A 13,274-nucleotide genomic window follows, 5' to 3' on the forward strand; every position below is an offset into this window, starting at 1 on the left:
TCATCCATTGACTGATTAGCACTCACACCTGCATCACATCTCCTAATCACCTGGCTCACGCTTATAAGCAGCACACACACACAGTCTTATCGCGAAGTCTTGTTCTGCCCCGGCTAACACTACTGAGCGTTTCTCATCCTTGCCTGCGTTCCCGTTGCTTACCTTACCTTGCTTTGATTATCGACCTTGTCCTGCCTGCTGCCTGCCTTATACCTGTGCCTGAATCCCGACTCTGATCCTCGCCACCTGCCTTGAACTTTAGCCTGCACACCGACTTTGAGATTAGCCGCCTGCCTCTGACCCATGCCTGCATACTCATCCTGTGTTTACCTGCCGCCAGCCCTTCGACCTTATACTACTGTGTTTGATGTGAGTTTGCACACGCATTACATCTGTGTGCTTATTGTCATTAAACTGTGTTTCATAAATATACTGCAAACAAATCCCTCTGTGTCAGCCGCTTCGTTACAGTTGTATAACTCTTATTTTTATCCACGATCTTACTTTTAATGTAAGATTTTCAATACTCTGATTTTACTACCCGTAGCATCTGACATGTACCTCGCTCAGGACATGTTACGGCTTCCCCTACTGTAATGCACCAAAAACATGGATTGGTGTAAAACTCGTCAATGGCAGAGAAGCGTTTTCTCTTGTTAATTGCAGGAAAACAGTTAAGTGAAAACATTTATCGATTTGATGCACTTTATAATACTAGCCATACATGTAAAGCACAAATAATATCCTTCAATTCAGTCACGTCCAGCTGCCGTCATCCTTGAATCAATTTCCATCATTGTAAGCTGCTTACTTTTCTATCTGTTACATTGCTCCAGTTGTTAGATGTTTTTTCCACTTTCCTTTGCAGTTTGAAGCACTGCAAAAGCACAAAACGATCAATTTGTGCCACAGGATGTCTAATTGCACCTTTGCATTGACTTCACATGTAGTTCACTCATGCTTCATCTGCGTCTGCTTACTGCACAGGCTGCAAAACAATTCCACCCCCCCTTCATGTAATGTAATGATTGTGAGGGTGCCAGTGAGACGTCATTTTTCGAGACACACTCAAATACATCACGTGCACTGCGTATGCAACGTCTGTAAGTCATTGCAAACTGAAATTAAAATAATTTTATTATATGGCTTAGAATTGTATGTTTTATGAGATTATTTACATTTTTTCCAATTATTTTGCATTTAATTAAGAATTTTGTAGGATCGCAAAATTTTTTGACTTTTTGTTGATTTTACGTTGATTCAGCGATCGCGGAAATGCAAAAAACAAGAGGGTCTGACATATAATCCTTGTATCAAAGCTCAGTTGAACTAAGATAGAATGCAGTAACCACATGTTTTGCATCTAGACTTCTGAATAAGCCTTCAAAATAAACTTGTGATCAATCATGAATATGCAAATAATTTTGTGGTAAAAGTCAAGAACGTGTTTTGCACATCGGCAATTAATGCCAATGCCTTTATATTGCATCCTCAACCACGTCTTTATTTCACACCTCTCCTCTCTTCACATCTCTGCTTCTCTTTCTTGAACTTCCTTTTTTTCTGATGACAGCTACTATTCCTATTTACTATTACTTTTTATTACTTCTGTACATAATCTGATTGCTTGAGATGCACTTCAACCTAAATATTTTACTACATGTATGCTTATTGATTATTACAATGCAATATATTGTAACTCTAAACTAGATTATATTTGAATTCAATTAAGTTATGATTCATTTTTATTGTTGATTTGCCTCTTACTCCAACTCAACCGTATGACATGGATTCAATTTCGCATCATCTCTGTTATGTAAATGAATAAGACTTGTGAACAGTGACCAAACACTCTGCAATCCTGTTGACCAAAGCAAAAGAAGAAGGCCATGCAGTCATGCAGTTTCCCAGTCATTCTTACCCAGATTGATCAATCCTTCGGAAATAATGTTCTCCAGAGGAGTAACTGAAATACATCATAACGTGGGCATGTTTGACTAAAGCTGGAGCGAGACGTTGCAGAGGACATAAATACAGGTATCACTTACTATTTTCAAAGAGCAGTGGAAAAGGATTGTCTTCTTTTTGCTTTGCCTAAGACAGAAGTTGTGATACAAATCAGTATCAGTAAGCAAAACGACCTCCCTGGCTAACAAATGAAATGCTTTTACTAGTTACCTGTTTGATTTTCTCCATCGATGCATAGTACTTCGACCACCAATCGATGACATTATCTGCAGACTCATCAGCCGTGGTGCGTTTCTTCCTTTTTGTAGATCTTCGTTTGCTCTTTTTTGACACCTGGCATTGATAGACAGTTTTTATAGTCAACAATTTCTAAGCTGAGAAAATATTAGAGACTATTTATTCTATGCTAATGAAGGACAAACTGGGACATTCCAACCACAGGATGGGTTCTCCTGGCGTAGCAGTGTTCCTCACAGCTCCAATACACATCTCTACCATTTGTCTTGCAGAAACTATGTGCTTTTCACCATACACAATTAATCTGCTCGTGATCTTTTTTCATGTAAGTTTTTCATGTTTGGTGTTCAGTTCATGATTTCAGTGTTGTAGTGATGAAATCAACAGAAACAATGATGTTTTTCAATATACAATCTGTTTACTATTGTTGAGTCATGGCCTGAGGAGGATATTGTATGTTAATGTACCTCTCCCCCACTTTATCTCCTCAACTCTGCTTTCATGTTCAGCTGATTTTGGAGCTTGGTTTTCACTCATGTTTGACAATTCTTTGCTCAGGGTATATGAAGGAAAGATAAATGTTGATCGGTGCTTTTAATCTGCTTCTCCCGCACAGAGGTGCATCCTCTACCTTTGTTGATAATAACATATCAGAGAATAAACCAATCAGAGTCTCATCTCCCATTCCCTTTAAGAGTCAGTTGCGTCGCTCCATGGCACATTTGCCATTTACATGGCATAAAGTAAGTGTAAGTGGAAAAACTGAGCACTTCACTAGCAAGAAAACTGTTAAACAGAGCTTCTACAGCGCGAGAATGAGAGATAAGCCTCCTCATTATCTACTTTCACTTTCGCTCTCGTGGATAGGGGACATCAGTTAGCCTATAAATAATTAATTTTGTTTGTTAAGCGCAAAGATCTGTTTCAAAACTATTTCTGAATATTAGTTCTAATTTCCAGCAAACGAATAAATGAACAATAATAACAAAGTGTGGTCAAAAACCTGAGTTATATCCTAATACACATGCTATGCCCCATATGGTCTGAAATCTGACAGGTGTACAAATCAAAGCTTGTTTTTAATAAAACAAATATAAATATGCATATAATAAATAATACTGCTAATTATACAAAAGCAAATTATCATGATTAAACTGAAAAAGCTGATTTTGGAGCTTGGTTTTCACTCATGTTTGACAATTCTTTGCTCAGGGTATATGAAGGAAAGATAAATGTTGATCGGTATATATATCCTTAATATTTTGATTCTTTTACATATGTAAAGATATTATCGTATTGCTCTACATCTTGTGTGTATTAAGCAATGTGTAAGCAAGGCGCACAACTAACGCGCTCTGCGCTGGACAATAGGCCAGCTTTGTTCTGGTGTATTGAAAAATCTATTATAGTTTCTCAAAATAGCAACGTGCCAGCAATGCGCCTCAACACGCCTTCCTTTTTAGACCAGAACGCCTATAGGCGCACATATGAGCGCAAATGCATTTGCTATTTTAACAGCATGGCGCAAAACGTCAAATCAACTCTTGTGCCGAGCTAAAACTAGCAAACAACAATTGCATCGCACCTTGTGCCACATTGCGCCGGGTGTATGATAAGGCCTATTATGTTAGTTTCACTCTACTGCCTGTATATACAAATGTAACTCAAAAAAAAGTAACTTTACCTGCTATAAGACGTTGAGATTCTTTCACTTTATCAATGATGATAACAACTTTAATAGAGTCAGATTAATTACAATGGAGTCAGATAAACAGTTGATTTAAACATGCCATTGTGCTTTCTGTTTTCGATAATTGGTTCAGAATAGCAGTGTAAGCTTCAAGCCTTACAATTTAAAGTGCATAAAAAGAAAAACAACGAGTATTGTTGAATGCACATTGGTTTAAGGACAACTTTGATGGAAGGCTTTGAATCACCAGTGTTTACGTGCTTCTATGTGGTTGGTAAAATGTACCTCAGCTTTAAAAACTGATAATAAGTCTATATATTATATTCTATATTCTAAGTCTATATAGTATATATATTCTAATAATGTCTTTCACAGCCGAAGCATGTGTGTGGGAAATATGTAATCCTATTTACTATTGTCTATTTAGAGACAACATATTCTATATTCATTTCCCATTAAATATTGCTTAGTTCATTTTTACCCATATTATATGTACACATATATGTTAAAAAAAAGTAGTTTGTACTGAAAGCAAACCTTTGTGTCCTGGAATTCAGGCTCTTGGCTTTTGGGGGCAATGATCTCCTCATGCTCTATTTCAATGGCGATCTCTTCATCTGGAGGTGGAATAACACTCTGCTGCAGAGAGAGCTGAGCCACTGTAGGCAAAAAAAAAAAAAAGCAAACAAACAAATAATGAATTTTATGACCTTGATGAATTTCATCATATATGCAATTATTCCATTATATATATATATATATATATATATATATATATATATATATATATATATATATATATATATATATATATATATATATATATATATATATATATATATCCCTGACCAAGACCACAGGTTTTATATATTATTATTATATATTATATATTATTAGGAGCATAGAATCACCATATTTTTCAGAAGCTGTGACTGTAATGGAAATGGTTTAACCAAACATTAATATTTTTTTGCAGGTTGTAGCTAAATTAATGTTGTAGAATTTGCATTAGTGTTCATAGAAAACTAAAGACCTTATTTCTAATTCATTCATTTTTCTTTCGGCTATTTTAGAGGGCACCACAGCGGAATGAACCGCAAACTATTCCAGCATATGTTTTATGCAGCGGATGCCTTTCCTTAGCATTGCATCTGGAATAATTCTGTCACAGACAATGATCCGAATTCAAATTATATTCTAGTACCTACAGACACTTACTGGTCCTAACTTGTTTTAAATGCATCAAATGTCTTAAATGTTAATGTTAGTCGGTAGACTGATAAGAAACAGTGAATAAACAGCACAATTACCCTTCTAACTCAGGAAAAAGTATCTTTTGTTCATTCTTATAATCGTTTATAGACAACACAATACTAGTTTTCAACTTGAGAAGAGAGTAACATTTAACTTGAGGAGGTTGTTCATTAGACCATAATCACGTAATGTCATTAACATGAATATTTTTTTGCCAAAGGTAACATTGTTTGGCATGTCCTTATGACTACTTGATACAACATAACTTGTTATAAATCTGTCATAAACATGATTGTCAAATCTGAACTGTCTCCCCATTTGAGCTACTACTAATTTCCTGTGGATCTTTGAGAAGCTGCTTTGACACACCTTGTATTATACAGTATAAGCACTATAGCAAAAAGTGACTATCTATTTTCTTTTTTATTGTGACTGTAATGGAGACATGCATCACCTGCTATGTTTTTGGGCTCTGGCGGGGGCTGCTGGACCGGTACAGGATTGTGTTTGAATAAGGCCAGGTTGTTGATCACATGACTACCTACAAGCGTGCTTCTCCCAAAGGCCCTCCAGTCCACCACGGTGAGAGTGAGGGGAGGGAGGAGATGTTCATCTTCAGGCAACTCCTAAAGACGCACACGACAAGCTGAGATCAGCGAAACACGAGCAGAGCGACAAGGACATCAACAATAAACAGAGCCCTGCTGTCGAGGCAGTTTACTCACCACATCAAAGGCGTCCACAATTATTGTAAAGTTCGGGTTTTTCTTGTAGCTTTGTATGACAGAGGAGTTGACACCCGATCCTGCGCACTTGATAAATACTTGAGGACGATCGACAGATAAGAGCTGAACCTTTTTCAGTTCTCTGAGGCCCCAGAACAAAACCTGCAGTGCACATCAGCCTAACCTCAACAACATTGTATTCAAAATGCAGACAAAGCACTGATAGTACACTGTTAACCCTTACTGTAGATTATGCAGTAAATAACTGTAAAATAGCCAGTGTTTAGCTGTAATGAAAAGAAACTGTATTTTACTGTAAAAGGAGCAGGATTTGTATGAAATTCTGTAGTGCAAAGAATAAATTACAGTAATTTACTCTATGTACCATTACAGATATTTACTGTGATAATAAATGGTAAATTACTGTTCAACCATTACTGCCCCATCTATTCTGATGCTTTATGTTGCTATTTTATATTTATTTTATCTCTGTGTTTTCTTTGGTTCCTTTTATGTTTTTAACATTGAGTATCAGGAGTCAACCAATGCCACAGAGCTTATTAAAAGGTAAGTGTAAGATATGGACGAAATGCATTTAAAGGCAAAAATATTCACACAGAGCAAAGAAATTGTCACAATAATTTTTATAACTTTGTTTACTTTTTCTATAATTAATCTAATCTAATTGCCTAGTTTGACCTATGGTTAAGATTTTAAATTGCACTTTCAACTGAATATTAGTATTTTGCTAAATAACTAGTAAAAATGTGTTATTAAAAAAAAAAAAATATATATATATCTTAAACAACACGCACATACATTTTTGCAGAGACTCAATGAATTTGTCTGGAAAACTGGCAAGTAAAAGTGCCATTAACAGTATAAAGGCTTTCCTAAATAAATGTATAAATCATGATATTTGTTGTGTTTTTTATTATTTTTACTACAGATTTGGTACGACATGAGAATTAGATTATTTTTTTATTTTTTTTTTTCTATGGACGAAGTTTATATTATAGTATATTTTTATTGTTTTTATTAAACAATATGTGCATAACTGTGATAAATGTAGGCAGTTGCTTTGAAAATATGCTATGTACCAGGGGTGTCAAACTCCTGGAAGGCCAGTAGAATTTAGTTCCAGCCCTGCTTCAACACACTACCTTTAGATTTAGTTTGATCAGGTGTGTTTAATTAGTATAACTGCACTGTTACTCTGTAGATTGTGCAGTAAATAACTGTAAAAAACAATGATTTAGGCATCACCACACACTCCCACAGGCTGTCCGTCTTATTCTAAACACAAAGGTGTTAGAAAGAGTATTCAGAAAATACTGGCCCTTTAAGAGAGCCAGGTGTTTGATTTGTTTACTGCTGAGTGCGCTCTATTCTCTGTCTATCAATTCAGATGTTGAGTCTGATATGTTTTAGGCCTTAAATAAGAATCTACAATAAGTAAGTAAAATGTGTTCAAATGTTTTTTAGGGTTTATAAAATAAGGCTGTGTTTTAAGTTATATTGTTGTTATCTTGAAATATGTACTTGAAAGCTACATTGTTAGCTAGTTAGCCTCTCCTCATATAACTTCTTACATTACTTTTGTTTAAGTATATGTATTTATTGGATATTGCATACTGCCATAATGTACAGATGCTAACAGTTGTATGTATCTTTCTGGCAACTAAGCCAAAATTAAATTCCATCATCTCAGTAAGGTAACATTTGCACATCATCACAGGAAATCACAAAAACATGATACACATAGCCATCCACACACAAAAGCTCCACTGTCCGGTCCCAGGTTGTGAGTTTGTTGCTAAGCATTTTTCAGAGCTGTGTTTACACCTATGAATTTATATTAGAAACAATAAAAAAGTTTGTTGTCATGAGATAATTATAACAATAAAAGATTGGATCCTTTGGTTTTTTGGTGTTGCCAACTTTATTTTTGTTCTCTATAATTATTTTAAACTTTTTGAGATTTGACAGAGCTTTTAATTATTTAAAACTTTAAAATTTAAAATATTTATTTGGTTTTTTTTTTTTTTTGCATGGTCAGCATTGAGGAGAGAGTAACACATTTCACTGCAGCACTTTGTGTGTGTGTTTGTGTGTTTATTATTAGATATGTGATTGTGATAAATGTTAGCAGTTGCTTTAAAAGTATGCTATATACCAGGCGTGCTTAATCCTGTTCCTGGAGATCTACCTTCCTGCAGATTTCAGTTGCTATCCATATCAAACACACCTAAACCAATTAATTAGGACTTGAACACCACGTGATAATTACAGGCAGGTGTGTTTGATATGGGTAGCAACTGAAATCTGCAGGAAGGTAGATCTCCAGGGGTCAAACTCCAAGTTACTGGAGAACTGCAGGGCAGCAGAGTTTAGTTCCCACCCTTCTTCAACATTACCTGTAGATTTCTAACGAGCCTTAATTAGTTTTATCAGGTGTGTTTAATTAGAGTTACAGCTTAAAGTCCCAGTCACACTGCATTTCTCTCCCTTTAGACTTCCATTCATACGCATGTGAATGCTGCAGACCTGGAATGCTAGCTCATGCGACAAATTTTACAGTTTGCAGCATTGGAAAGTTCAAGCTTGGAGAACTCTGAACTGCAAAATCACATCATGTGATTGCTTGAGACTAATCAAAGATCAAACCATGACCTTTCTGAACAAAAATTATGGACCAGTTGCTTGCTTTTTCAATCTCTAAATATTTTGTTTAATCCCACTCCTTTTCGCAGAGCCATGTGACAGAATTTTGCATGCTTAAACGTTAGTTTGACTGCAGCCTTTCTGTGCAGACCTGGGGCTCTCAGTAATATGTAAGATAATATTTTACTGCTGGTTTCTTAATTTTGTTATACATTTTCTGTTTTATATTTGTTTGCTGCCAAAACAATAAAATAAATTTGTCAGAATTTACAACTTAATTAATTTAAAGAATTAATAACAGGTAAGAATACTAATTAATTTTAGTAACACCTTGACATACTATTGTGTATGCAGTATAATGCTGTGAGTTGTAACACTACAGTACAGTAATTAACTGTACACAGTTTCCAGTTAGTTACCACTACTGCTCTATTACAGTAATTAACTGGCAACACTGTTGCCAGCTACTCACTTTAATGGTTCAGTTACAGTAAACAACTGGCAACACTGTTGCCAGCCACTCACTGTAATGGTTCAGTTTCAGTAATTAACTGGCAACACTGTTGCCAGTTACTTACTGTAACCAAACTTTTACAGTGAGTAGCTGGCAACAGTGTTGCCAGTGTTCTTCTGTAAAAAAGCCTGGTAAGGTCTAACAGTGTACAAGATCAAATCATTTATCAAATAGCAAAAATGGTAGGTGCATGCTTTACTTAATATTCACAACACAAATGTAAATCAAGCACAAACATGTAATAACAGCAAGACCTAAAATACAGGCCGCAGGATTGTTTCTATTTCTAACAAGCAGCTTTGACTACTGATGGAAGTACTCTATAAATACTTGAAACACATTTGATTGATGCTTATAAGGCTAAGAGAAATTTACAAAAATATTTAGATAAGAGTTCAAAACACTAATTGGAGTGCATTAGGCTTGCACAGAAAAAACTTCTGTGTTAATGGTTTTATTCATTTTCCTACTGTGCAATGTTAAAGATACAAGAATGGTACAGAAGCTGTCAAAAGTTACATATTAGTACCTACTAAAAAAACTATTTATCCACCTTCAAGTCATTTCAGGTGGACAGTTTATCCCTTTCTGCTTTTGGAGAAAGACATGTGGAGCTACAGTATAGTAAATAATATGTCCTGTACTGGCTGTGAATGGTACCCAACATTGTGAAGCTTCAAAATGTGAGTTTAAGATGTAAATAATATAATAAATATGGATATTTTTCTAACAAAAACTAACTGGGCCCCATCATACACCCAGTGCAATGTTGTTTGTTGGTTTCAGCTGGGCACAGGTATCAGTTTCACATCCGGTGCCATGTTATTAAAAATAGCAAATGCAAGTTGTGTACCAATGGGGTGCTGGTCTTAAAAGAGATGTGTTAAGGCGTATTGTTGGTGTGTTGCTATTTTGTGGCAAATAAAATGGAAAGCACCATTGACCAACAAAATCTGGTTTAAAGTCAATGTTGCAGAGTTATTATTATTATTTTTTGTTATTTAAAGAATGCGTTAATGATGTGGGTATCTAGGCAGTTCCAAAACGCATGCACACCATGCTTATTACACATACAACATACAACGATGCGCAGCAGCACACATATGTCTTTGTGCTTTGTGAAAAATCAAAGAATTCAAATGTAAAAGAATGATAATTATTTTCTACATTTACATAAATATATATGAAGAGTTTGGATGCAAAAACCTCTAAGTGCCATCTGGAATTTTCTTCTACATTGAGCGTTTTTTCTTAGCCCCTAAAATCAATGTGCAGTTATTTCTTGTTAAAAGAGAAACATATTCTCTGCCATAAAAGTCAAATTACTGAACCTAAGCAAAGGAGCCTGAGAAAATGCTAATATATATATATATATATATATATATATATATATATATATATATATATATATATATATATATATATATATATATATATATATATATTAGCATTTGCAAATCTGGTAGTTCCATTTTTTTCCACTAACAAAATCTTCCAAGTAAATAGTAAATACGGCATGGTGCAACCACAACTCACTCTTAAAGGGAATGGGAGATAAGAATCTGGTTTTATGCATGTAACGCCCAAAACATACCTCATCACGAGAATTAGGGCAACACTAATGCACTTAGATTGTTATAATACTGCTCCTTTTTTCAATTGGCTATTATTATTCCACTGGGTTTGTATAGAAAAGTTTAATGATGAATGGATGAGTACGGTACAAAAACTCAGGCACCATTCACTGTCATTGCAAAGCTGGGAAGAGCCAGGATATTATTTAATATAACATATATAGGTGTAATTTGTTTACCTCAATCCTGTACTTGCAGAGCACCGGTCGAATGTATGAGGGCACTGGGATAACAACTCCATCTGGCTCATCTAAAACAGGGAGTGAGTGCTCTCCTGACTTTGAAATCTGCAGAATATTACAGCAGACCACATACTGCATTACACTCTGCATCTGATTTTTTATGTTAGTAGAGCATGAATACACAGCATAACTTTATATCCTTTTTGTAAACACTTTCCTTGAAGGGGTGTTCATAGGACTGTCATGAAGGAAAACCTCACTAATCATGACATGAATGAGATGCTTATGACAACTCTCATTATGTATCATTTTCTCAGTTATGTCATTTTAAATGCAAAGGTGACAGGTCTTTGTTATGACTTGATATTACCAAGACAACAAAACCTGTTAGTGTTATTTTTATGACAACTTGAAATTACCAAGACAACATAACAAGTCTGTCATAAACATAGTTGTCAGAATGCCATTATAACCAAGTCTTGAATTTTAGCATCAGTAATACTTTGCCATTAATATTGGCATTTGTAATATTTTCTTGAACATTTATTTGAAAGAGCATTGGCACTTTTTATGTATCATGTAGGGATTATAAAGGTGTCTTATGTCTTATGTACACCCCTTCAAGTGTTTTCTCTCTAAAGGCACATTGCTATCATGTGTTGTGTGTCAGACTGGACCTGAATGAGCTCAAAGGCCCCCAGTATGTCTCCTCCAGACAGGCTGCCACAGAACAGAGGGCTGTACTGCAGCTGAGGAGGAGAGTATTGCTCTTCTGATAGTTTGACAACAGGAACAGCCACCGTCGAGCCCAGGTACTCGCTACCCTGGAGAAAACAAACCAACGATTCAGGTCATTTGAACATTTGAAAAATATTGCTTAACATGGAACACCTATATCTGTGAATGTGGTTTCCTTACCACTGCATCATCATCATACACTTCAATCACAATCAGCGGTGGCTCCTGGGCTATGTCGTAAAGCCCTCCATATAGAGACATGTTAGTCATCTTGATCACCTGATTCCACGTGGGAGTCAATGTTTGCTTTATGATCTGAAAGAGAATATATATATATTATATGTGAATTTAAAAAAATATATATAAATTATATTATAAGGTTCTTTGCTTTATGGCAGAGAAGGGGCGACCCTTTTAACCACTGCAAGAGAAGCTGGTCTATTCTTCTTTGACTCTCGGCGAAGGTGGTCACACTTTTTACTCTCCCTCCCATATCTCTCCTGACTGGCTCCTCTTGTCTCGTTTAATTCTATCTCTGAGGCTCTCCTTGCCCTGCTCTTTAAAAAAATAAGGAATTATGGATTTGATCAACTGGTCTCTAAACCCAATTGGCACCATCATCTTGATGAGAAGTCTGGGTTTGGGGGAACCCAACTGTCCTGCAAGCACGTTTGCAGCTGGATACATGATGGACGGGTGGGAGAAGTGGCGCAAGGTGTGCCTGGCTGCTTTGTCCCTGGAGGATGTTGTAGATATCTATCTGTTTAGAAAATTTAATAACTTTGGTTTCGGCTGATAGGCTTAGGCGGAGCCATGGGGTATTGATGATTGAAGAAAGCGGTCAGTGCGGCTCAAATCCCCACCAAGTTGACCAGCTGGATTGAAACGGTGGTGAGCAGGGTTGTTACTAACCTGACCGTGGTTATAAACCGTAAATTGGAAAACATCGGGGGGAAAATAGCAGCCTTGCAATGAGATTTGAACAGACCTGGAGACAAGTGACGAACATTAAATATCTGCGAAATTGGCAGACCCAAATTTGAAAACCTGGATATCAACATTGTCATTAACCCATTCTTAACTACTCATGAACTCTTCATGCACGTCTGCCTAGTGCGTTTACACGAAATAATAATAGAAAAGTGTTCTGTCAACATCAACATGAACAGTTTAATCCCATGAGTTCATGAGTAGATAAGGATGAGTTAATTATAATGTGCCCCTTTGAGTAAAGTCATTACACTAACAGCTCATGAGTTCCTGATGGTTACATTAAGCTTAAACCTAAATGTTAATTAATACATTACTTAACAACATGTACTTGCAAGTAATAAAGGTAACTGTAATTCACACATAAACTCTGGTGACTCATGTTGCAGTTAAAGTTAGTTCATGATTAGCACATCCATTAACGCATCATTAGTTCATAATAAAATGTTTAGTTTACATATTAATACATCATTATTCATATGCTGTTATTGTGAAGTGTTAGCTAAAAAAAAAATTTTATTCCCCATCATTTCCTCCAAGGCCTAGATGCTTCTGCTGTAAAACTTTCACAAAGTTATTTCTTAAGAAAAAAACACACCAGCTTACGGGATCTGCATGACAGCTGTTTGAAGAGAATAAAGGGGCCATAGCCTATTTTAGACGTTTATACTTGTTTTT

At 35.8% G+C, this 13,274-nt stretch overlaps 1 protein-coding gene and 1 long non-coding RNA gene across 3 annotated transcripts in view; both read right to left on the minus strand.

The window, feature by feature from the left end:
• fer1l6 (fer-1 like family member 6) overlaps window positions 1–13,274 on the minus strand; it is a 43,468-nt gene that overhangs the window by 15,432 nt on the left and 14,762 nt on the right. Inside the window, exons 21-29 of one of the 2 annotated variants that reach the window (XM_087267577.1) lie at window positions 11,787–11,921; window positions 11,546–11,692; window positions 10,866–10,973; window positions 5,875–6,036; window positions 5,604–5,775; window positions 4,433–4,554; window positions 2,179–2,301; window positions 2,049–2,094; window positions 1,922–1,966 (exon numbers count right to left, since the gene is read on the minus strand). In XM_087267577.1, coding sequence (XP_087123703.1) covers window positions 1,922–1,966; window positions 2,049–2,094; window positions 2,179–2,301; window positions 4,433–4,554; window positions 5,604–5,775; window positions 5,875–6,036; window positions 10,866–10,973; window positions 11,546–11,692; window positions 11,787–11,921 — 1,060 coding nt within the window. The remainder of the gene's footprint in view (window positions 1–1,921; window positions 1,967–2,048; window positions 2,095–2,178; window positions 2,302–4,432; window positions 4,555–5,603; window positions 5,776–5,874; window positions 6,037–10,865; window positions 10,974–11,545; window positions 11,693–11,786; window positions 11,922–13,274) is intronic. The other variant, XM_087267578.1, reaches the window with a different exon arrangement.
• LOC147842296 (uncharacterized) lies at window positions 7,900–9,391 on the minus strand. Its single transcript, XR_015499281.1, has 2 exons — window positions 9,268–9,391; window positions 7,900–9,045 (listed from the first exon to the last, which is right to left on the minus strand). It is a non-coding gene; the product is annotated as an uncharacterized LOC147842296 (long non-coding RNA).

Source organism: Danio rerio, chromosome 9 (assembly GCF_052040795.2).
Source record: "Danio rerio strain M-AB ecotype USA chromosome 9, GRCz13ab, whole genome shotgun sequence".
In the NCBI taxonomy this organism is placed as follows: Eukaryota; Metazoa; Chordata; class Actinopteri; order Cypriniformes; family Danionidae; genus Danio; species Danio rerio.